Here is a 26533-nt window from a genome sequence, read left to right on the forward strand (position 1 = left end):
ACACACACACACACTTTGGTTTTTCTCAGCTACCATCTCATGAGACATGGCCAAGTCTGAAAAGACACATGCTCATACACCCAAACACCGCACAGCTGCCTTCTGCCCCCTCCCCGGGCATCTCCGGGGCGCCTTCAGGATAAAGACTCATAACACGTTTTGAGAGACCTGCAGTGACCGGAAGAACAATAAGGCCACCAAGACCATGACAACCTCTGACTGCTCACAAAAGACAGCATTTCTTTATTTCTGCTAGAGTTCTTAAGAGGATGAAAAATGGGGGTTTTATAAACTTGTTCTCCAAAGGAAACAAGTCCTCAAGAACTACCGTGAGTAATGTCATCTTACAAACTACACGAAGGGGAAATGCTACACAATAAATAATGTAGCTTCAGAAAAATCAGCAAATGAGAGCTCCTTTAATAGCTATTTGTATCCACTGTAGATATTGTAAAAAAGCCTTCATGAAATACTCCTAACATAAAGGTAATTTATTTGTCAAGAGAAAATCTTAAAAGTCATTTCACCCCTTCAGAGCAAAGAGTTCATGAAGACCTACCTACAAAAGCAATTGTTTTTTCTACTAAAAGTTCTGTCCACTCCTAGCATGGAGCAACACGTCAGCTTCTAAATCAAACAATCTACGACTTAAACTCTAATCTTTGTAACTGACATGGAGGGATGATAAAATGTTTTCCAAATGCTTTGGGAATTTTTTAAAGCTCCCAATGCATAATACCGTCTGGGGGTGTGTGTGTGTGTGTGTGTGTGTAAAGAATTTACCATCAGTTCCAAGTTAGAGTTCAATTGCAACAAATACTCAGAACTGATGACTTAAAAAAATTTTTTTCTATATACACAGCATTATTGCTTCAATGAATTAATGCCAACAAATGTGGTCAGTATTGTTTCCAGATCCTTCAAGCAATTGTACTCCTTGTTACAGTCGACCCACTCCCGCCTGTCCTTCATTACTTAATTTTCAGTCATTTGCAAACTCGAGAGTGAAAAAGTGGAGGCATTTGGGCCACTGGATGCGGTGGGAGAAAAAGCGCCGTGGTGTGGGCCGCGAGCAGCGAGCTCGAAGAGGGCTTCTCCATACAACCACCCTGCAGGGAGAATTTGTTCCCTCCCCCGACAAAGGCGCTTTGGAAGGGCAGTTTCCATTTTAGGGGAGAGAATGTGGACCTTAAGAAAGATTCCTTCTTGTTATAGCTTATCTTTTTTTTAGCTTTTTTTTGTATCCTTTGCTGATTAACTCCATTCTGTCTATTCTCTCAAAGGACTCCAAGTTCCCACAATACATATGTATTCAATTTTATTGCTTCTCACTTGATATATTGCTTTCTAACTGTTCAAGGCATTTTTGGTGAACATTCTGTTTCTGTCTCCCAAACTTACACTCTAAGCTTCTTAACGACAAAAACCATGGCCCCTGACTCCACCCTGGGATTTTTTCCTTACCATGACTGCATTAAATCTATAAATTAATTTTGATTAAATGACATCTTTACAATAGTTCGCATTTCCAGCTAGGAACAATCTGTTTCTCCATTAAGGCAAGTCTTTTTTTTACCCCCTTCTTTAATGCCTAACCAAACTTTTGTAGTTTAACTGTAAAAACAAAACGTGCACATAGTAAAAAACTTCAAGTGAGTCTCTGTCCCCCCAAATTTCAGTCTCCCCCTTAGAGGTAACACCCCTCGACAGGTTCTTACGTAGCTTCCATGAAGATGTTCATGCATATGCATGTTTACATAAGCATAAATATCTCTCCTCGCCTCCTTGCCTTTAAAACTGTGGGCCAGTTCTCAACTTAATCAACTCTCAGCTGGGAAAGAAAAAATATTTAAAGGGAACAGAACGATTTTCATAGATCAGGCAGTGAAGAGTGAATCTGGAGCTGAGAAATAACCTGGTGCCGGGCACAGAGGCTCCATAAGCATGGGCACGTTCAGCACAGACAGCACAGACCGAGTCTCCGCAGCGGCAGCAGTGGTCCTGGAGCGGCTGTGCCGTCCTGTCCTCAAGCGGTCTCTATTCATAGGCACTTACACTGTTTCACATTTTAATGGCAAAGACTACTATGATGAATATCATTCCACAGACACTCTGTTTGTATTTGTAAATTCCGTGAGATAAATTCTTAAAACTGAATTGGTAGGTCAAAGACGATACACATTTTAATTTTGAGTGTCACAGCCAAAGAAACTGTCTGTTTACATGCCCACTGACCACGTGTAAGGCCTGCTACCCGCCCCCCCCCCCGCCCCCGTCACCAGCACTGCGTGTGACCCACTATTTTTGGCAGCCTGGCAGTGATGTACCACAGCTTATCATCTGCATTTCTGTTGTGGTAAGTGGAACCAGGTATCTCTTCATGTTTATAACATGTTTACATTTCTCTGTTTCAGTTCTTTACTCAAATTGATTTTAAGACCCCTTTGTGCATTCAAATATTGGCCCTTTTCTCTGTCATATGTGTTAGAAATACTCCCCCAATCTATGGTTTGTTATCTGATCTGGTTTCTGGTATTTTGAACCACATGGAAGTTTTGGGTTTGTTTTTTTTTAAAGATTATACTTATTTATTTTTAGAGATGAGAAGGAAGGAAGAAAGGGAAACATCAATTGTGTGGTTGCCTCTCCAGCAGCCCCTCCTGGGGACCCAGCCTGCAACTCAGGCATGTGCCCTAACTGGGAATCGAACCAGCGACCCTTTGCTTTGCAGGCTGGGGCTCAATCCACTGAGCCACACCAGCCAAGGCCACACAGAAGTTTTATATTAGAGTCATCTCTTTTATATTCACCCACAAAATCTAGCTTAATTTTCTGACCACGAATATATATATATGTTAATTTTCTTTCAAAAAGTCAGACAAAAAAATTAACAACCAGTCACCAAAAATCCTTCCCTGGAATTTGGGTGAACTTAGAAAAGCAAATAATTTATTAACCAAACCACTGCCAGCACCCGATGATGTAACTCACCGAAGTGCCATCTACAGATCTCTAGAAGGGCACATTTTCTCATTTCATCTGAAATGCCCAGATGCTTGTCAGTTCCCCAGAGTCCAGCAACCCTCCGTGTCTCTAGTAAAAGAGGCCTTGGCTTAGCTAGTTCAAAACAGAAGTGATTACAGATGAAGATTTTGGCCCTTGCCCTGCTACAGCAGAGACTGTTCAATATGACACCCAGTTCAATAGACAAAGAAAAGGTATTTGGTCAATTTCCCAGAGAGACTATGGCCAACACAAGACCTAAAAAAAAAAAAGGAAGTGAGGCAGGTTTCCCACCTACCTACTAGTCCCCAGGGAGGGAACACATGACAGATGTTCTCACAGGTGACTGTTCCCTTCCTGGCACCTCCTTCTTCTTATCCTTTCCCGTAAAAGAACAGAGAAAAATGAAGCAGGAAGAAAAAACATTAAAAAACGACTTCTCTTTTCACCTCCATGGGTCACTTACGTTACAGCAAGGACATTAACTGATTAAAATGGCGTGCCCTCCCAGATTCTGGGACGATTCTGACCACATTCTATTTGTTCCTGGCACTCGATCACAAATTAGCGTCTGTGTAAGCGGGTGAGCGAAAATGTAACAATCTACCAACGAGCCACCACAGTGAGAAGCAAAGGTTCTTTACAGGGGGTTTATGTACCAACCCCCTACAAATGTGAGCTTATTTAGCAAACATTTTTGAGTCCCTGCCGTACACTGAGACCTACAGACGAGGACCCCTTGCCCTGCAGAGGTGCAAGGTCTGGCGGAGACCGAAATGTGTGAAACAACGGCCACAGCGACCTGTTTTAGCCCCTTTGTGGGAGAAGGCACAGCGCGCTGCGGGAAAACGTGGGGGCGTGTCCAACTAGACGGGGAGTCAGGGAGAAACCTCGGATACGGTGCGTGTGGACTGCTCCACAGAGAAGCCTGGAAATGAAAAGGTCAGTGATAGGATAAGAGCTTAATTAAGAGTTCACTTAGGGAGAAAGAAGATTTTTTGAAGGAGGAGGAAGTTAGACAAGAACAGTAGAAGAAAGTTTAAAAACAATTATTCAGGTTTGTAACTGATGTAGCAAGATTCCCAGAGGAGACAGGTATATATACAATCCAACAAATATTTATTAAATGCCACCCTGTGCCAGCATTGGACTACATGCAGACCAAGATAATTAATGAAGACTTGCGTCTAACCCTGGAGGAGCTCACAGGAGCGCGGTAATTAACTCAACGTGCAGTGAACAGAGAGAGCGTGCCAGGACTCGGGAAGCGCAGAGAACTCGGAAGTGCGCAAGACACCACACTTGAGCCCTGGGGGGGAATCAGGACTTCCCAGAGGAACTGGGAGGTTTGTGGCATCAAGATCAGAGGTAGAGCAAAGAAAGAAAACAGGATGAATAAAAATACTACGGGCTGGGGTGGCAGAAAAGAACTTCCATTGGAAAAGGAAGATTCTATAGTTGAGATGAAGAGGGATTATTATTAGAACCTTCAGAGTATAGAAAAAGTAAAATTCTGGATGATGTCCAGAAATTGTTTCTAAGAAAGGGATAAAAGTGAGAATTAATTAGTACACAGTGCAATGCTCACCAGCTTTGGTGCAGAAACGGAGAAAGAATACAACAAGAATGCCCCGGAACTGGAAGTTTGGCAACCACACGACAGCAGACCCAACAAAGCAAGGGTGGCAGTTCCCAGGGACCAGGACGCACCATGCTAACGGGGCGACCACATACAGGGGCTGAGCTGGAACTTCCAGGATTTCCCTTCTAGGTCTTCCCCCTGCCTGCCCCATCCCTAGAGTTTTGGTCTCCAAGCAATCAGTCCTGTTTTTATTCCAATGCTCAGTTTTAAACCACATTTTGAAAAGGCACTTTTTGCAAGGCAAAGATTGGCAGAAAAATACTGAAGCTCTTAAGAGCTCCTGTCCAGCTGCCAAAGCATTGTTTTAGTCAAATGTCAAACGAAAGGGGAGAAACAGAACGATGATTTTTTTTGAATTGCTTCCAGTGAAAAGTAACCTCCAGCAAAACACTGGGGCCACTTTGCTGGAAATCCTGGCATGTTGACAACAGAAATGGAAGGAGAAAATTGCATCTTCCAGAAAGCCCAGTATCAAATGGGAAAAACCGCACGCAGTGATGTGCTTTCGGGTTCCTGTGGTCAGGATCCATTTTATTCTCTTCTCCTTCATCCTGCTGAAAATGAAATTATTTTAAACATCGTTTTTTCCTTACAAGGGGGCTTTTGGAAATGATTAAAGGTCAAATCCCTTGTTTTAAGTAAACTTAATATATTAAATTCCAAATTTACTGAACTAAAAATGTAGGGAATGAAAATAAATATATTCTCAAACTTGGAAACAAAGATTTCAGGACACGGGTAAGCAGTGGTCCCGCCTGGTGAAATGTGACATGGCACCTGGCTGTATTAGCTACTGTCCATAGCCCAGGAATCCAAGTCCTGAGTGTTCAGGGACTCCAGGGGTCCCTGTAGCTCAGAGGTCAGTGTTACCAGCAAATGGGGGAATGAAAGGAGAAGACGGAGCAGTGATCTGGGAGCTGTGAAACTATCCCAAAGTATCCAGAGCCATAACAGTCACACTGGTAAGTTACAGCAGCCAATGGGCCTCTAGGTTAAACACCATCTTCACCTCTTCCTAAGGAATTGCCTCCCTCTCTCCCTCTCTCCTTTCCTTTCCTGGTGTTTCACTATTTATCCTTTCTTCTTCTCCAACTTTGGTGAGATATGACTAACAAAATGAAGGTGTATCTAACTGAAGGTGTGCCGTGGGATGATTTGATACATGCACACCCTGGGACGTGATGGACACAAGCAGGCTCATTAACACGTCCGTCACCCCTCACAGCAGCCATCGCTTGTGTGCGTGTGATGCCAACACTTAAGATCTCCTCTCCTAGTGAATTTCAAGTATGCGATACAGTGTTATGAACTTCCTTAGAAATGCTCTCACCAAGCTGAAGGAAGCTATTTTTAGTGGGTCTTTATCTGCTTTCATCGATCACATTTACTAGGCACGCACTCTGTGTCCTTTTCCCTCACATGCGCTGGAGTCACAAATCAAAGAGACTGTGCCTCCAACAGGTTGTTTGTTCCCCGTGAACAAAGGGGTGAAGTGTTCTGCGTCTGGGACTCGTTTACTCACGAACCGAAAGCCAAGCCCCAGGGGGCACCCTGTCGTTTGTGGCAACTGCCCCAGATCCTCCCGGTTCCTTCTCAACCTGCTCCGCTCTCTGATCAAGCTGCCATTTCTCTCCCGAGCCTTGTCATCACATCCCACCTTCTATGTCACGCCCACTCCTTGAACGTAGCACGGGTACCTGTGGGTGCTCCCTCAGGACTTGGCATGGACCCGCTTCACCATGGCAACCCAGGTCAGAGTACCTACCCCAGGTGTATGTTCCTACCCGCCTCAGCCCCTGAGAGGTAAACCCCAGCTTCCAGAGCTACAAGAGGCACGTACAAAGAACCTCCCAGGAGCGAGGGGACAGGGCAGCTAACGCTCTCTGGGAAGGCTCTGCAGAGCAGGTGACGAGGGTGAGCAGGGTGGGAAGGGTGGGAAGGCATTCCAAACACAGAAAACAGCATGGTAATGAGGCAAACAAATGGATTTTGTGGTCAGTTTTGTCAACAAGAACCCCTAATGGATTGTAACAAAATGTTCGCTATCCTCCTACTTTATGGGAGTCACAAGGCCCAGTACAGGGCACGCCACAGAAACTCATTGTTTGTGGAGTAAATGAAGTATCAGCTGCATTTAAAAAGTAAAGGTTTTTGTCTAAATCAGAAAATAACCTGCAACATTAGCCAACTTGAGGTGCACCAAAAACAGAAATAAAAACCCCAGAAAAGTCACTGTCCCCCCTCCCGAGACAGCAGAGCTCTTCCCACCTGTAATCACAGAATGACAAAGGAGTCCTTGCTCGGCAGGGACCGCGGGCCCATCGGGATCTGGTCTTGATTAAGGTTACTTTCCTTTGTAACATTCAGTTTGCAGGGGAAAGGAAGGAGGACCGAAAAGGAAACTGGAGGAGCCCAAAATGCGTCAGGGAGTTTCGTCACAGCCTTTTATCTGTGACCTGGACTCAGGGAGCCATAATTCCTGTCTTGATTTTGGCTACTGTGTCAATAACTCAGTTCAAACCACCTTCTGTCTTTGCTTCTTGACTTAAAAAGGGTTTGGTTGAACCCTGGTGGATTTAAGGATGTGGGTAACAAAATGAGTTAAATCAAGTCTGCCCAGTCTCCTTCCTTATTGGACCTGGTTCTGAGACGATTATCCCAATCAAACGGCCTTTGTTACAGGGTTCTGTCAATGTGTGTGAAAATTCCTTAATCTAAAATGCTATTAAATACATTGTAACAACGATGAAAAAGCTCTATAATCTGAGCGTAATTGGGACTTAAATTAATGCAGCCAGTTTTGTGAAGTCAGATCGCTTGCTATATACCTAGTTTTATTTTGAGTTATAGACTCTGTGTCCCCTCAGGCCTCACTCATTGAAATCCAGCATTCGTCTCATTTGGCCCTCAAATGAGAAAGAGAATGGCATCAATCAGCGTTTATGAGGTAGTACATAGCTCTGGAGGCAAGCAACAAGTGGAAAAGTAATGTTGGAAAGGAATCCAGAAAGTCCACCTACATGCAGAGCAGCCCTGATAGAAAACACCTGGAAAGTACGCTCCATTCAACCTTGGCAGACCACACTGGCGTGTGAGCTCATCTGGCCGCACTTCCCTCTGCTCATCCTACAAATTGATATTCACTAACCTCCACACCACAGAAAAAAATGCACCTCCAACTCTCTCCGCCTCAAGTCACGCTAACATCCTTGGTGCCTTCATCACCCGTCCAGGTTGCCCACTCAGTCCCAGAACCACCTCCAACTCCCTTTAGCATGGCAACACCCTAAATCTTTAACACCCAAATACCCCCAAGTTCAAAATCTCAAACTTAGAAATCCTGCTTCCTGTCCCTCATCTGTCCCAGTCAGCTACCTGTTTGTCTTTGGGGAGTCTGGCAACATCTTACGACTGTTCGAATTGAGCCTAAGGAGCCCAGGTGCCCACACGGCTCTCTGCTCAGCCAGGGGCACCGGAAAATACCCAGGCCCTTCCCTGGAAGCTGACTTCACAACCCAGCAGCGCCGGCACAGAGCCCCTGGCCTTGGCGCACGCCTAGCCCGCCCGGCCTTGGCAGATTCTCTTACCCCAGTTCCTCCCACATTCTCTCCCTGTATCCGCTGCCTCCCCAAGTGACCGGCCAGCACCAGCTCCTGCAGATCTGCAGTGCCCTCCCAGGCTCTGCACCCTCACCCAGGTTCACCTGCCGTCGGCCTGCACCCCAGGGTCAGTCCCATCAATCATGCTCTCATTGGCAGTATCTACTACACTCTCAGCGAGCTCGTTTGACACTGCCTGGCCATCTGTCCCGCAGGTCCTCCCCTACAAGCAGGATTCCACTGCCCAGAAATCCTTTCGGTGATTCTCCTTCGGCTCCCTGGCTGGTGCCCACAGCAGTGGCTTCCAGCGTCTACCAGGCCTCCTACCCAGGTAGCCGTTCACACTCAACAATCTTGTCACTCCTTCACCAAGAAAACAGAGGGCGACCACTAAGGACTTGTTGGCCCCTCCTCCCTCTTCTTCCCTCCTCATCTCCTTCTCCCTAGTCTCAGAAGTTGGGACCCCACCTCCCACCACCCACGCTTCCACCTGTGCTCTTGTTATTCCCAATCAGCTGCTCACCCACAAACCACAGGGAAGAGCATCTGCCTCACAGACCTGTGTGTGAAGGCTGCGGAACCACGTGTAGAAAGCACCTACAACAAGGACGGGCACGTACACGAGGGCATTTTCTGTTACTGCTCCCTCTCTTTTTCCTGAACCTGCAGATCAGATCTGCACCACCCCCCAAAACAGCTGTCTGTGCCCCAGCAACCACTTTCTTTGCCCTGCTCAGCACCCAGCTTCTTGGCTCACCACCTCTTCTTCATCGCCGCTCACTCCTTGGCTCCTGCAGGAAGGCTCCTGCCCTTGCAGGTGCACAGAATCCACTCCCAGCATGGTCACCGATGGCTTCTGATGGCAAACCCCAGGTCCAGTTTTCAGTCTGCTCTGCCATCTAAAACCACTTCCTTGAACTCTGCACTCGCCTCTCCTGGCTCTTCTGCTTCTGTGATTTGTTCCCAGTCTCTTACACCAGCCCCTACGCCTGCCCCCTGGATGCTGCTGGTTCCACCCTTGGCTTTCTCCTCCTCCCCCAAAGATAAGCTCATCTCCTCCCACCCCTTGGACAATGCCTGGTATGCTGACGACTCCTCATTCCTTCCTCACCCAGCCCCTCTGCAGCTCTATCGGCCAGCTGTCTCCGCCTAGTTATCCCAGGGGACCTCCAATTCACATGTCCAAACTGAGGTTGCTCCCTTCCCCAAACCGCTTCTCTCTTTCTTCAACCCAGCTAGCTCCCTGCTTCAAACCCTGGTAGTGGACTGGGCAAAGGACATAATTCTAGTAAACCCATGGTGGGGCTATCTCTGACCGTTCTGGTGACTGTACTGGTAAAGAGAAGAAGGTTAACCCTGCATTCATGGACCTGGATTCCAAGTGTAAGATTCATTAGTCAAAAGCAGGACAGAGCCACAGGTAAAATCTAAGGGGTGCCTTCCGAAAGACCCGGTTAGCTCAAGGGTGTGGGCCTTCAAGTCTGGGGCTAAGAGCAAGCAAGTCAGATGTGAACAATGAGAGAAGGCGCAGGTGGAGCCCACTCTCAGTTCTGAGAAGGTGCCTCGTGTGACTTCCAGGAGCCGGAGCTGCTCTCACCTCCCCCTCTTCCCGCTGCAGCCCCAACAGCCACGACAGCCACGCCGGTCCCAAGGTCTCTCCCAGCTACCTTCCCAGCTGCTGCCATCCCCCCAGGTCAGGACTTCTCTGCTTCTCACCGTACAAATCACAACACCCACCAACCTTTCCCAGTTGTGAGTCTCTCTCTCACCCCCAGTCTTTTGAAACCTAAACTGTGGTCATACCACTTCTCGGCTTGAAAACTCTCAGTGGCTCCCAGCTGCATGAGGAGCAAGTGCAAGCCCTTTCGGCCTTCCCAGCCTCCATCGGCAGCACCACAGCTACGATGAAGGACCAGCACCCTGTGCCACCCCTTCGCCCCCCACGCAGGTCCCTTCTTCTGTCTGGAACAGTCCCCTTTGCCTTACTGACCTACAGCCGACACCCGTCGCTCCTCTTTCTCACGCAGCAGCGAATGTCTCAGCAGCACTGAGGCCTCCTCCGCAGGCAGCTCCACAGCCAGGCCCTTCTCCACCCACCAGCCCTTCACATCCCCTCATCCTCAGTCTTCTCTACTCATAACGGCCCCTCAGAGCTGACATCCAGGGGGTGCTACTTCAGGGTCCGGCGCAGAAGAATGATGAAAATAGCCATTTAGTGAGAACGAACCCTTCTACACGCACCATTTCATCTAATCCTCACGAGAACTAGGGAGTCCCTAATCACTTCCATCTACAGGCGACTGAGGCTGGCCAGCCGCTCAGCCAGGTTCCTCGAATGACAAACTGACTCCACAGCACCTTCCACGGGATTCCCCACAGCACCTTCCACGGGATTCCCAGGTCCCTGTGTGAATGCGCTGTGCTGCCCTCTCCCAGGAGTCAGGTGACTGTGGCACTGGAGGCCTGTCTTACCTGCTGACGGCAGGGCGGCTGAAACCTGCGCTCACAGAGTCTCCCAGAATCCCACTGGTTCAAAGCTCATTTGGATGAAATGGACCCTCTCAAAAGAACATATAAAAGACCAAAAGGCTAACTTAAGAAGTAAAATACTCGACCATAACAATGATCGCAGAATATCTATACATTCTTACCAAATTACCACCTGCCTAAAAAGACACTGAGCCCAGACGGGTTCAGAGGCGATTTCTCAAATCCCTGAGGAGCACAAGTTATCACGTGATTTAAATTGCCTTAGAGCCCGGGAAAAAAACTGTGGGTGATCTTTATTCTTCTCTTTATTCTTTTCTATGTTTTTCTGAAACTCCACAGATAGTGTGCATTACTTTAATAATTAGAAACTCTAAATCTATCTGATTTACAGAAATTTTTAATAAAACAATTATGAAATTGTACAAAGTTTTCTCTATAAATGAGATTTTCTGTATAATTTAAAATGAGCAAAAATTGGAAAATGAAACGTCCAACAATGTATTCATTTATTTATCTTTTTTTCAACCTCACCAGAGGATATGTTCATTGGTTTTAGAGAGAAAGGAAGGGAGGGGGAGAGACTCACCCATCACTTGCCTCCCATATGTGTTCCAACCAGGGATTGAACTTGCAACCTTTTGGTGTGTGGGATGAAGCTCCAACCAGCTGAGCCCCTCGGCCAGCGCTCATTTATTCCCCTTTTGCTTGCAGACCTCCTGCTCGCCAGGCACAGTGCCAGGCACTGGGGATGGAACAGGGAGCTAAGCGCGCACGGAGCCCATCCTCGTGGAGTGACTCTCTGTATAAGGAGACATGCCGAACACCCCCAAAACAAGCACACCATAAACTCTGACAGGTGGCACAAAGTAAACATGTCGGCCACAGTGAGAGTGCCTGCAACCCTGGGAAGAGGGCCCCATCTGGGGGTCAGGGTGACGGAACATCAAGCAACCGTGAAAATAACACGTTGATGAATATTTGATGACACAGGAGAATGTCCACGAAACAGTTAAGTGAAAACTACAGACCAGAATACATAGTTTAGTTCCCCTTTTGTACAAAAATCAGATTTACGCAGAAAAAAGGCCAGAAGGATATACAGATGTGGTAAAATGCGAAATGCTCACCGCGGGGAGTTTAGGGTTCCCGCTGCCTTGGGCTTCTCTGTATTTTCCAAATTTTCTGAAAGCCCTTTTATTACTTGTCTGATATTCTTTGTCACAGTCTCATTTGAATTTTTTAAAATGTTTTTTTTTCTCTTGGCAAAGTGTACACACTACACAATTCTACCCATGGCAGGCATGTAATTCTGTGGCATTAAGCGCATCCACATTTCTCGGCCATTATCACCACCACGCGTCTCCAGGCCTTTTCGCCTCCCCAAACGGACACTCTGCACCCATTCAATGCCAACACACCATGCCTGCTCCCCCAGCCCCTGGCAACCCCCAAGTCTCATTCAATCTTAAAATGCCAACTTTCAAAGACCAAGCCGCCTTCACACTTCAAGTGTAAATTTCCTTCATCTGCTAAAGTCCCATCACTAGGAAAGACTGAGTAAGGCCAGCAGGAGCTAGAGTTTTTACAGGGCTGGGAGAGACAGGCCTAGGTGGCAATTTTGGACAATCAGAGGACGGGAGGTGTGGTAGTGGGAGGAGTTTCTAAAACGGGGATGAGAAGGCAAACTACTTGCTTTGAAGTTTGGCCCTGGGCCCCGGGCCCTGGGAGAAGCCAGTGTATTTGGGTGCAAGGTCTCACCAACCTGAACCTCTGCTTCTTTCCCTTCAGTGCTGAGTGCCTCTGGCTGCTGAGAAGCTCGCACACACGCACGCGTGCGCGTACACACTCACACACACACACACACACACACAGAAGGAAGGCAGGATGGTAAGACAGAGACACAGAAATTTCAATGTCCAAGAATGAGGCCTCCCAGGAACCAAGCACAGGAATTTCCTTCACAATACTCCCGACAGCTGGCCATGCAGCACCTGCCCGCACATGTCCGAGGACAGGGCACGCCGGAGCCCTGGCATTTCAGAGGAGAACACCCAGTCGGCGTCATGAGTCCCCAGGCCCGTGAACACGGAGGGCATTGTAGAGGCTTCTGGATTTTTCCCGATTTTTTTTAATGTCCCACCTCCCACTGAAAGTTAACCCCCTTTCGACCTTCTCCAAAATTCTATCTCACCAGAAGAAATTCCATCCTGGCTGAAGCAACTGGTACGATTTTCATGAACTTCCATTTTCGCTATGAAGTGTGTGGGCAACTTATTCCCAGCATAGCAAGCTTCATCATGTAGCCTTTCATGGATCCAAAACGCCTTTTTTTTTTGGGAGGGGGGGGCGGGGTTGTGGGGTAAGGGGCAAGGACCTATCCCTTCTCTGGACATCTTTGCTTTTTCTTTCCTATAATCAATACTAGCAGCTGATTTTCTTTCCAAAAGAGCCATTTTTCACAAAGAAAGTTGCAATTAGTTAAAAATTAGAATGGAGCTGCAATTCAAATCTGTGTCTCAGCAAAATTACAAATCACTACCTGTCAGGAACATTTGGGTTCACTTAAAGCTTTTTTAAAAATTGGGACACTGCTAAACCTGAGAATTCTAAGTAGTACGGTCTCTGTGCACCCCCCCCCAACACACACATCTCTTTATTAGCAGCACCATCCCACGCGTACTGGGAAACATGCTTGTAGGTAATAAAATGCTCTGCTCTTAAATCTGTTAACCCATCTTCCCACCCGACGCAGCCAGGAAGAGTGTTTATTACAGCCTCAGAAGGTGAGCGGGCGACCTGACGGAGGGCTGGAAGGAGCACAGGAGTAGCAGGTAAAAGAAGCAAATGGCAGCCAGGGGTTGGGGCTGACGTGCCCACAGGGCAGCAGCAGGGGTACTTGTGTGGGAAATCTGCACAGCAGTCAGAGGACACTGGGCTCCTGGGGGCAGAGAGCGGAGGCAGGTAAAAAGGAGACAGGCTAGCCCTGGCCAGATGGCTCTGTTGGCTGGGGCGTCAACCCATACACCAAAAGGTTGTGCGTTCAGTTCCTGGTCAAGGCACGTAGCTAGGCTATGGGTTCAAACCCCAGTTATGATGCACAAGGGAGGCAACCAATTGATGTTTCTCACATTGATGTTTCTTTCTTTCTCTCTCTCCAAAATCAACACAAACATATCCTCGAGTGAGAATTAAAAAATAAAAATAAATAAAGAAATAAAAAGGCCCTGGTTGGTGTAGCTCAGTGAACTGAGTGTGGACTATGAACCAAAGGGTCGCTGGTTTGATCCCCAGTCAGGGCACATGCCTGGGTTGCAGGCCGGGTCCCCAGTGAGGGCCACATGAGAGACAATCATACACTGATGTTTCTCTCCCTCTATTTATCCCTTTGTTCCTCTCTCTCTAAAAATAAAGAAAATAAAACATTAAATAAATAAATAAAAAGGAGACAGGCTAAAAGGAAGATGGGTGAGGCTAATTTCAAAATACCGCCTAGAGATTAGCTCTGTCCTCACAAGCTGTCCTTGAATTACTCACGTCTGCACTTCTCTCACCTTCTGTGACCTAGAATCTCCCCAGCTGGAGAGGCCTGGGTTAACAAAGTCACCTCCTCTGAGAAGCCAGGCTGGTGGTAGTTAAAAAGGGAAGAGAGAATAAACATCATGAATAAAGGAGAACCACAAATTACGAGCTTGAAGCACATGTGGGCCAAAGCTCTGGAAGACATTTATTTTACAGGACCCTTGTAAGGACCTAATGAGAACGCAGATGAAAGTGTTGTGCTAATAAAGTGCTTGATGAGCACAGAGTGTAGGGGAGTGGGGATCATAACGGCTCAGCACCACTTCTTTCAAAGGTGATATCCAACTAACTTCATATTTTACTTCAAAAGTAAGATGGGCAGTTTTGGGAAAGGTGGTAGACTTGGCATATGTGACTTCATATAGAGAAAACACTCGATGAGCTTTCTCTCCATGGACTCTTGTGGACAGGACGGAGCCTTGAGGGCCGGATAGGTGAACTGGTAAGTGGCTGAACCAGCACGCTCGCAGAGTGTGAGTTCTTGGGTAAATATTAACCTGGAAGGAAGTTTCTCACTGTGTTCTAAAGGACACCATTCTGGCCGTGTTCAGCTTGGCATTATTCTTAATTCCCTTGCATAAGAGGAATCAGGGAATATGGTTCACCCATACGGATATCACAAGGGGTGCAGCTCGGGGTAGGGCATTTGGATCTCTGCAGAGATCCAAAAACTAGGAGCTGTGTAAGTGCAATACTCAGAATAATTTTTATGAACTGCTTATAATGTACACTTAATCCCCATACATAAAGTAGAGGCCTTAAATTGGTGAATTGCATATATGCTTTATTTGGCTTGCCCAATGTTAAGAAAAAAAAAAAACTTAATGGCTAACAGCATGTAAAAATTAGCTAGTTTCACATAAAAATTCAGGTTTTAAGCTTGAAAAAGCAGAAGACCTCATTCCTGCAGGGCGATACCTGCTGGATGGGAGTGCTGCCTTGGCCCTGTGGGTCCCTATTTTGGGCACCCACAGGCCCAATTCATTCCACTTCACCTGCCTGGTCCCTCCTGGCATTTGAGGTGGTGACTCCTGCAGTCCAATGGTGTTGGTTCATACTATTATGTGTCCCTTTACTGTCACTTGTTTTAATTGTGCATTAAATGCCAGTTAAACTTTCAGCCTTTGCAGGTTTTGCTCCTGCAGCAAGATCCAACATCTGATCACGACTTCATAATGAGAGCATGTGCATGCAGAACACTTCCGATTTGCAGAGTGCTTTCCTATCCTTCAGTTTATTTAATCTTCCCAATATTCTGGGAGGTCTGAGCTCACTGTCTATGGGATAAGGGAATCAATGAGCTAACAGGGACCAAAAACAAGATTTCAACTCGGGGTTTGGGTTAAATCTTAATCCACCATTTTCCACCACACCATGCAACCCCCAGCCCCTGGAGAGGGCCAGCTGGACGGCCCAACTAGAGGAGACTTAGATCCAGACTGCAAGACCGCTGGGCCGATCTGGAAGGAGGACAGATTTGGCATCCTTGCTTGACTTGCCTCTTGAAAAAGCTGTATAATGGTGCGTAATCCAAAGACAGCTGATTCTCATTCACACTTAACCTATGTTGAACTCACGTACTAAATTTTAAAGCTCTGCTCTTGAAAATGCATTTTTTTCTTTAAGATCTCCTTGGTAACACCCGTAATTGGTATCTGGGCTATAAAAAAAACTTGGATCCAATCAGTGACTGGAGTTAGAATAAAATCCAACTGGAAAGTCAATTCAGTCAAGTTCCAGGATGACAGCTGTGTAGCAGACTCGGGACAACCTGTCCAGAACGGAGGAAGACTGGAAAGTCCCCGGAAAGGGAGACTCTCAAGGTCAAAAGGGAACTCAATACAATACCTAACTGAATGGAGTTTGGGGTGGGGGAAATTGAGGACATAGTCAAATAATACAGGCGCAGGGGAGGTAATTATAAACTTCGGGGAAAACAAACCGCTGTAGAAAAATGTAATCATAATACACCACTTGAACTCACCCTGAACAATATTTACAGATTTTTAACTACAAACTAAGCATGGATTTCAACCTGCACACAAAGCCTGTATCACTGTTAGGTAACAGAATGTAAATACCATCAACTTTGACAAAGTAAAAATGAAGATAAGAAAACAGGAAAAAGAAGGGAAAGAGAACTGGCAGGCAGAGTAAAAAGATACTGACATTCTCAGATCATAAAAAGTCCTCATTGAGAGCAAGAATTAAAGGCACAAGCATGTTATTTAAAGCTAAGAGTGTAATCGAGAGAACCATAAATGGTGATGCAATCGTAGCAACAGGACCCTGGAGGCAAAGTTGGCTTAAGTGAACTCAGCAGTCATCCATCCTAACAGAAAAGCAACGAATAATGTTGCAAAAGGATTGACTGAGAAATCGCAGCAGGAACATAGATTATTTAAAGATATGGACGTAATTACCAGAATCTAAAAAAAGAAAAAAGCCAAGACACTTATTTTTTTTTAAAGATTTTAATTAATTTATTTATTTTTAGAGAGGGGAAGGGAGGGAGGAAGGGAGGGAGAGAAACCTCAATGTGTGGCTGCCTCTTGCACGCCCCCAACTGGGGACCTGGCCTGTAACCCAGGCATGTGCCCTGACTGGGAATTGAACCAGCAACCCTTTGGTTCATAGGCCAGAGCTGAATACACTGAGCCACACCAGCCAGGGCCCAAGACACTTTAAAATGCTAACTTTTAGGAACAGGAATAAGCAGAGAAAGATCATTTTTTATTGTAAGTCCTGTATGCTGTCTGATTTCTTAGCCATAAGCATATATTATTTAATTTTTAAAATGTGTCTAATCTATTTGAAAACCTAAAAAAATTTTAAGAAGCTAAAGCAACATCATAAGCCAGGTGTCTCCCACCTGGCTACCAACCAGTGTGGCATGATTTTGTCCTGAGTAGTAATCCTCACAGTGGGATCCCTGCACCAGCATTAGTGGCATCAGCAGCATCAGCAGCGTTCCCTGAGACCTAGTCAGAAATGCAGATTTGGGGCCCCTACCCTAAACCTCCCTAGTCAGAAAGTCGGGGATGGGGCCCAAGAATCTGCATTTTAAACCCTCCAGGTGATTCTGGTGTGGACTCAGGTTTGAAAACCATAGGCCTTGAGCAACCCAAAAGCGGCAATTTTTGGTGTTACCTTCTTTTCAGCTGAAGTGTTCACCGTCCATGAAGGATATACCTCAGGTGAAGGCCTGAGACCCTTCTAAGAAAACATGCATTTTCATAGGATCTCCAGAGCTAGTTTCCCCAGGGTCAGGGCCGGACAGAAGTGACATGTGCCCCGTGTGAATTCTGGTGGGGGCCCGCAGGAAAGCCCCGCCCAGGCAGAGGCTTCTGAGAGGCACGCGTCGGCCACCGCCGTCAGTGGGCAGTAAGAGCAGGCTGGTGACCCCTTCGCCGAGCAGCTCAGAGGGTTGGGAGGGCCCTGTGGCTGGCTTTGCATAAGTCATCTGCTATTATAGGGATGCAAGAGGCACTTCACTTCTGGCTCCTGACGTTCTGAACGGAATATCCTCTCAGATATCCTTTGTCTGACTTAAAATAGACCCAAGTGGAAGTGGGGAAGCAGTATCTTGCATCCTAATACACTCTGATGGTGGGCTCCAGGGTATATGCTTTGCCAGCCTCTCACTTCTGCTTCTGTTGGGAGGGGGCCAGAGTCCCGGGAAGGGAGAGAACATTTCACAACTGCCGAAATTTCCCTCCCACAGAGCCTTCGGCAGTCACACCGATCAGGCAAAGCCTCAGAATCCTTCTCAACACTCGGCTCCCAAAGCTGCTGAGAATCAGTCAGTGCTGGCACACAACACGACTTTGATCATACGTGGCTCAGTACACCTAAGTATTTTGTCATTAATGACAGTTACCCTGAGTCTCTTAGTAGGAACGGGCGACTGTCATTAGTTATCATTTTCTGCATATTTTCCCTCTTGGGGTCATGAATTTTGTAAGTTTATTACTGGCTACATGAAATAGGGCTCACTTCCATTCCTCCTAAACAGCCTCGCTAGAAGTGAGGTCCAGAGGCTGGTGAGGATGGTGACCATCCTTAATAAGGGAAATTAAAGCAGAAGCTTCCAGAAACCCATTTAAAAGTGGTCTGAGTCCCACCCAAACACAAAAAGAGCAGTCTAAATGTTCCCTCCTGCTCCCTTCCTTCCAAGTGCTTATAGTACAGCACGAAAAGCAAAATGAAAAATACAGATCAACCTAAGTGCCGAACTGCTACCAAGAAAACAACACCAGAGCTTCCAAAAAGGGGCTACCCAAGAGTTGGAGAAGACTTCGTGGGGGTCACACTGGATTTGGACAGGCGGAGAGCGGAAGGGAGGGCATTCCAGGCAGGATGAGCAACCCGTGCAGAGGGAAGAAATGGAGGCGAGCCTGTTGTGCGGGCTCCGTTCGGAGACCAGCTTGCTGGCCAGGCGCTGCCTGCTGAACCTGGACTGGGGCGGGAAGGAGCGGCACCCAGCATGGAGGGCATGGGCACCGCCGGCAGCTGAGAACCTCTGCTCTAATGACACACCGAGGGGATGTGGCATTGAAGAAAGACTCATCCCCCAGCATAAGGGATGAAGCGCGGCTTGGGACAGCACAACAGAAGACAGGGACCCATGTTCTCCTTTCTCAGGTCTCTCAGGCACAATCACACTGAGTGGTCTGCCCCCCGCCTGCCATCCACAAGACAAGGAATTCAAACCAACGCCCTGACACTTACTTCCTCCCATCGCCCCTGAACTACCAGTCTCACCAGCCCCTGTCTCGCCACTGCACTCAGCTCCTGAAGAAGCCTGGCAGCTCCTCCAGGTTACCCGCGGGCTGGGGAATCACCAAGGGCACCCGACACAACACGTTCATAATTCACGAAGCAACAGTGGCGGCAGGTGGAACCGTGACAGGGCTGGGCTTGGAGTCAGCCTGCCTGGGTTTGAACCCCGCAGGACCACTTACCACTTTGTGATGTTACAAAAGTTACCTAACCTCCCTGCACCTCAGTTTCTGCATTTATAAGATGAGGCTGATAATAGCGCTTACCTCACAGGGTTATGTAGCTCAAGTAAATTAATACGGGTAAAAATGGAAACAACGTCTCATACACAGTAACTGTCACTAAATGTAGCTCTTACCACTAGAATTGATTATCCCACATATTAGCTACATTAGTTTGAAGGTTATTTTTATGATTTATTTCAAATTAACCAATACACTGGTTTTTCTTAGAAAACTTAAACATTCCTCACCTGCACCAGAATCCACATAACCACCTGTTATTCACACGTACAATTCTGGTGCTGGAGAGAACGTAGGAATTATTCCGTCTAACCACCTCCCTCTTATAAAGAGGAGGACACTAAGACTCGGGCAGGCTCCTTGTCAGTGATCAGTAAAACTTTTCTTTCAGTTGATTTGAACTGTCCAGGATCACAAAGGAAATCGGAGATGAAGCAGCCCACTCCTGCTCTTGAACCACGCTCCAATTCGATCTCCCCAACCACGTGAAATAGTCCCTTCCTACCATCTTCAATATTTGCAGCCTGCACCCCCAGGGGGCCTAAACATTCACCCGTGTCCAAATCCTCAGAAGTTCCAAAGTGCCGATAATTTAATGTCGCATTCCGGGTGCCACTGGGACCAAGACACAATGTAACCTATCACACGGGAGGTATTGGGTTTCGCTGGTGTGACTTTGCACTTCGGGGTGTAGTCACCACGGAAGGCAAGGCAGCACCTGCATCTAAAACACAGCCATTCTCACTGGCTGGCGTGCACCTAAGACAGCGGCAAGGCCATTGGGAGAACAGCTTGGCCAAGGGAGAAAATCTGATTAATAAAAAGATTGGCAGCCCCCCACCCCCACATTCAATGACTGCTCACAGAACACAAGAGGAAGAATGGGGAGAGACGCAGTGCTCACCCGGTGAGAGGGACAAGAAGCACTTTAAGGATAAAGCTGGGGGAAGGGTAAGAACTGGTTTCCTAAAATTAGACTCACCACATGCTCAGTTCCCAAATCCCAGCCAAAACGAGGGCCCCTGCACTGCCCATGCGTCCCGGGCAGCACTCTGCTTCCCGACCCTCTCTGCCTGCATCAGGACGGTGCCTGAAAGCCAGCTCAGACCCTGTCCGCTTTTCACCGCAACACGAAGTCACTCACAGCGCTTATCTTGAGATGTCCTTTCATCTTTTCCTCCCACTGACTTAAAACACTGCCTTTAAAAAATATTCCAGACCTCTACAGAAAATCCAGACCCCTGCTAGTCACAAGGCTGTTTATCCTGAACTCTATGTGGTCAGTTGGAGAAATATGCCTTTACGTAAGCTGCTTTTTATGTACAAAAATAATCATAAATAAAGCCTACAGGAATACCAGCTCACTATCAATTTGGACTAAATTCACAGATTCCAATGCAAGCAGCCAAGGGTCCTCGAGCCTCAGGCACAAATCTCCCTCGCTCTTTATTAACTGGGAAATAAACAGATAGGAGACGACGTGGGTGCAAACCTCGATATGCAACTTATCCAATGATGTCATGTTCTTTATGATTATAAAAGTAATAAATTTCCCTGACTACGGGAAAGTTAGTAAGTAGAATAACAAAACCAGGGGGTCGCTTCTGAAAAAGTTCTTGCATGGATGGCTGAGGGTCAAGAAAAATCCCAAGTCTGGCCAAACTCCAAGCCGACTAAGAACATTCTCCAAACCCACTTGGAGGCTGACTTTCTAGTTGGACAGAGTCTTCACTGCTGCCACGCACCATCGGTCAATTTGCTGTGCTCCTTAAAACAGCCACAGGGCCCCACCCAGTTCCCAAGTTTCTGGGGATCCTCTGGCAGAAGTCACCACCTCCCCTGTGTTATGTGGTCTTTGTGATGGCCAAACCACTCCCCAACTCAACAACCCTGAGAGGCAGGCGCTACCACCAGACGACGGTGCTGACAGCACAAGGAGAAACCAAGGCCTATTTTGTGGGTAGCCGACCAAGCAATGAGGTTTGGGGAAGGACAATTCTTGAAAATGGAGCTCTACCATCGGGTTGGGTGTGGCCGGAGCAAACCTCGGAAAGGCCCCAAACCTTCTGGCTGAGGCTGAGTTAGGGGGACCCTAGGAAAAGAGAGGTGATGGTGTTCTGATAGAGCCCGGGGAGAAGACGCTGCCAATGTGGGCATTGGCTGCTGTCGTCTTTGGAGGACAGAGCTGCCTTTCCTCCACGCCAGCCACTCGAGGGTCTGCTTAGCATCCTCCAAACCTGCCCAAGGTAAAACCTGCAGCCCTGCTTCTGCCAGGCTGCATGATCCTTGGTCACCCCGCCTGCTTGCACCCATTGTCCTCCAAAGGATGCTGGCGCCTCTCCGCATCACCAGCATGCCACCCACCCAACCTACCCACGGGAGACATGCAAACAGGGCCTGGCTAACGCCACCTGCTCTCACTACACCAGAACTGTTCTCCATCACAAACCCTTTAGGTTTGCTTTTTTTTTCTTTTTACCCTTTTCCCCCCATTGGAGTGGAAGAGCTTCCTTTGTCTGAGCACGGTGTCTGAGCACTGAGCCTGTGGAGTGTGACTGCGTGACAGGCGCGGCCCTTATGCACGGCTGGTGCACCGGGCGGGACCAGGGCCAGTGCTCACCCCAGGTAAAGCCCCCTCTGTCCATGGACACGCCATGTGGAGCAGCCCGTGATTCTCCCCTTCCGCACCTCCCAGTCCCCACGTGGCCTGGAGACAGAACACCGCTCTGGGGAAAAATGGACCTGGGTGAAAAGCCCTGAGCTGGAGAGAAGCAGGGAGAGAGCGTGGAGGTGTGTCAGCCGCCTCCTTTCTGGAATGCCAGAGCCTCGCTGTGCGGTGAGGACAGGGGGGTGCTCGGGGTCCCTGACTGAAAAGGCCTGTGGAACTCAGTCAGGCGTCAGAGCGGCTGGCTAACCCAGTTTGCAGGAATATATGAATTACTTTACAGAGGCATTAGAGGTCGCACTTATTCGCACACATGCACCTTTACTGAAAAAGCAAAAATGCCATAAAACTGGGAGTGTCCCAGAAAGTGCAGGACACGCGTCCACCATTATAATCTGACTGATGCTAACACGTCCAAGCACTTACAACAGTGCTCGCTACAGAGCGAGTGCTCTGCAAGTTTGTTAAATGAGAAAAAGGAAGTAACATTTTTAAATGCGATGGTTTGATACATCACATTTAACAAAAATTTGCTGTGACCCCAGGCAGTCCAACTTCACACGGAAATTACCCACAGCCCCCAGGACCTGCAAGCCCAAAGGGGCTGGGGGTGTGGGGCCAGGGCTGCAGCCACTGGGGCCGTCTGGGAGGGTTCGGAGTGTGGGGTCAGCCAGCCTCAGGGTGAGGGCCCAGCCAGGCGTCCAGCTGCCCCAGATGGGCTGCCTTTCACTGACTTTTCCTTAGTTTTGGGTGGCCATTAAATCAGGGCTCTCCGGGACTGTGGCTGGATAAACACTCAAGTGACAGAAAGCTTGAGAATAATCAAGATGTACATGTCATTTTAAGAACTGACTCTTAAATATATATAAAGTAAGATATGGAATATTTGATCACTGACTAGATACTTGATGATATTGAGGAATTATTACTTTGGGGGTGCAAGGACAGCATTGGTTCTTTAAAATCCTTACCATTATACATTTAAATATTTACGGCTGAGGTGAAAATGTCTGAGATTTGCTTCAAAACAATGGGGGGGGTGGAACCAGGACCAGCTGTGAGCTGACCATTGTTGCAGCTGGAGGATGGGGTTCATGCTATGACTGTCTTTTTTTGTGTCTTTCTGAAATTCTCTGCAATAAAAAAATAATATTGTTGTGGAGTTTTGTTTTATTTTTAAGAAAAAAGAGCACTAATGGCTGAGGAAAAAGAGAGCCCAGGTATTCCAGAGAGCGAAATGGCCAGAGGAGAGAGCCTGCTTCGAAAACCTTGGGAAACGACAAACACCTCCAAGCCCGCCAGTCAGTGACCACCACGCAGTAAATCCTGAAGCAGCGCTGCAAGGGAAGACTTGGGGGTGGGGGATAAAAAGGGAAGAAAAACGGAAAGATTCTCCTTAACCAAGAAGAACACATGTTCTTCTAGGAGTATTGCCAACGAAACTTCATTTCCCTCTGAACATGTCCACAGTCACCGGGTCTCTCTTCACCTCCCCCCTACCCAGCACACTAGCCCCCCCACGACTGTGCCCCTCCCTGCACGGATTCCAGGCAGGTGTCCTGGAGACAGTCATCAAAGGGATGAGAGTGGGCAGCCCAGAACAGGTCACGCTGGAGGAGGGAGGCTAGGAACCACATGAAAAGCACAGAATTCACGGGGCGTTTTATTATTACTACGAGTTTTTTAAAGAGCTCAGAAATGTCTTTGGTTTTAGTTTTAGTTTAAGGACAGCCACCTCTGGGGCCATGGCTTTGAAGTCCCCCAGCCCCGAGCAGCGCGCAGCAGACGGCCAGCGAGGGGACCCTGATGCACCCGGTGGGAACCAACAGAGGAATCCAGCCGCTTAGGGTTAGTCTCTCCTCACTAAGTAATAACCCAGAAGATTTATGCTTCATATAAGGACATGAAAGGGGAAAAGAATCACTGCTAGATATAAACAGTATAGCCAGGACCAGATCTGAAAAGGAGATCCAGGCCAGATTTGCAACTGCCCTTCTGAAGAGCAGCTGTAGAATACAGAGACGGAATGAAAAAGCCCCAGGTAGAAGCCGACTGACGACCCCTTAGTTTGAGGGGCCAGGGCTCTGGAGACCTGAGGGATAGGACACGCATTTCACTTGGCCTGTTCACTGGTCTCAACAGCAGTATCTGAACAGCACGCGGTGGGAGGCCCAAGGGCAGGGCTGTGGCGTCTGCCGCAGGCTGGCGAGAGTTGGCCCAGACGCAACCAACGGGGGACCGGCCACAGTCACAGCTCACAGTTGTTAGGAAGAAAAAAAGGGAAAGGTTCCCAGCATAAAGTTGTCCCCGTTGCAGCCACTCCAACACACGGAAGAGAGAGAACAGAGACATTCCCGTTAGAACTGCCCGTGGGCCCAGCATCTTCCCGCTCCCAAGGGGGATCCTGAAGAGCTGAAATAGTGACATAAGTTTATACTAACGAACTCAAGACCTAAAGGGAGATTCTGTCAGCAACAAGACAGACACAGGAGAAGCAAGCAGAAGTTACACATCCTGCCGGGGCAAATACAGGACCTGACAGAACATTGTCCGTTCAAGGACAAAGAAACGATACAGACGATGAGGCTTCCAGAAATAGTGCACCATACAAGAGTGCAATGTTGCATTTCAGATGCTGAAAGTGGACCACTGGAAACAATGGGGAAAATGTGGAAAATGTATGCTTTTTAGGCCAAAATGTGAAATAAAGACGGGGGTGGGGGGTGCCGAGAGTTGAGGAAATATTGTAAGGAAGCTAAAAATGCAGTTGCATTTAAAAAAAATTCTATTTAAAAAAACAAAAGAGCCAATTCTGTAGAACTGAGAACAATAATAAAAACAGGGAAAGTCAAAAAAATTAAAATAATGAAAAAGAAGATGAAATTGAGACAGAGCAGATGAAAAGGAAATAATAACTAAAGAATCAGGAGAATCTCTGACCAAACCACTATTCTTAGGAATTTATCCTACGAAAACCAGCAGAGACACGAGTGCACAAGACGCACGCAAAAACTTCACACCCCTGGTTAGTGCAGCGACACCTGACCCGGCCTAAGTCCCCCCGACAGGGCGTTGTTGAAGTATGACACGTTTACGCAGCGGCACACCACGCAGCGATCAGGGGTCATCTTTTAAAGCAGGTTCTCACACGGAAACACGCGAGCGCAGAAGAAGGCAAGGCTGCCTTGTGGGGAAAGAGCATCCACAGCCTCCGGCAGGAGGCCAACAGGGCCTCCCCCCCTTATACACCTTTTGTGTTTTCCCGTTTTCTACAATGATCCTGTATTACTTTTCAATGAGGAAAAAATGCCCCAATAGGTGTTTTGGTTAAAACAAGAAAAAGAGCCTTGGGCAACTTTAAAATGCAAGAACGGGGCTGTCGGAAATCTATCCCACGGAGGGCCGAGGCAGCGCCCCTCAAGGAGCTGTCCCCGGACATCTCCTCACCGCTCAGGGCTGGCACCTGGCAGTGTGCCCTCCTCTGACACAACCCAGCGGGCTTCCCAGCACACCGAAAACAGGATTCCACTGCACAGCTGTAAATTCACGGGAGGTGGCCTCTCCTGATTTACTACCAGGGAGGCAGGCGCTAGACTCCATCCTCCCTTTCCCTGTGCCAACATATTTCACTACTTTTAAATAACTTGTCAATTTCTGAAGGTAAATATTAGGGTAAGCTCCTGCTCAGGTATCATAATTCTTTCTCAACTAAAATGTTTGTGAATTTTAAATCTCTCAACTGAGGTACTTGTCTTGCAGGAGGTGACCCTGTGGACAACTGACTGCTAACTCCATATTAACTCTCCCAGTTCAAGGACTTCCAGCAAAAAATCAAAGACAGGGAATTGGAGTCTCCAAGGGGATCTACTGACCTCAGGTTCTGGAAGAGGAGAAACGATTCTCTGGCAAGGTCCTCAGCACTCATCCCAGGTGGGTCTGCTCTCTACAACTTACATACTTTCTTCTTAGAGACAGAGAGTAAGAATGGGCCCTGGCCAGGTAGCTCAGTTGGTTGGAGTGTTGTCCCTGATACCAAAAGGTTGCAGGTTCGATCCCTGGTCAGGACACATACCTGGGTTACAGGTTCAATCCCCTGTCGGTGTGCGTTCAGGAGACAACGGATCAATTTCTCTCTCTCCCTTCCCTCTCTCTCAAATCCTTGCACATGTCCTCAGGTGAGGATTTAAAAGAAAGGAAAAGAGAATGGTAGCCCTTTCCAGCCATGAGAACCCCCCCATGACAATATGCCGCCCACTAAGGATCTCCTTCATCCCTCTCCAGAGAGGAGAAGAGAAGACTCAAGAAGAGGCGCCTGGTGCAGAGCCCCAGTTCCTACTCTGTGGGTGTGAAGTGCCCAGGATGCTGGAAACCACCACCGTCTCAGCCATGCACAAGCAGTTGCTTGTGTGTTGGCTGCTCCACTGTCCTGTGATGGACTACAGGAGGAAGAGCCGGGCTGGCAGAAGGAGGCTCCTTCAGAAGGATGCAGCACCAAGAGCGCCCTGAATCAAGATGAGTGGAGAACCAGCCC

At 47.7% G+C, this 26533-nt stretch overlaps 1 protein-coding gene across 3 annotated transcripts in view; it reads right to left on the minus strand.

Annotated features, from left to right (window-relative positions):
* The window catches only part of NXN (nucleoredoxin), a 141045-nt gene that overhangs the window by 83310 nt on the left and 31202 nt on the right, over nt 1-26533 (minus strand). The window contains exon 1 of one of the 3 annotated variants that reach the window (XM_045837163.1): nt 9002-9151. The exons of the other annotated variants lie outside the window; for them this stretch is intronic. Coding sequence (XP_045693119.1) covers nt 9002-9085 — 84 coding nt within the window. The 5' untranslated portion in view covers nt 9086-9151. Of the gene's footprint in view, nt 1-9001; nt 9152-26533 lie in introns of those variants that run through there. 3 annotated transcript variants of the gene reach the window in all.

This window comes from Phyllostomus hastatus, unplaced genomic scaffold, assembly GCF_019186645.2.
Source record: "Phyllostomus hastatus isolate PE091 unplaced genomic scaffold, TTU_PhHast_1.1 phas_contig_210, whole genome shotgun sequence".
In the NCBI taxonomy this organism is placed as follows: Eukaryota; Metazoa; Chordata; class Mammalia; order Chiroptera; family Phyllostomidae; genus Phyllostomus; species Phyllostomus hastatus.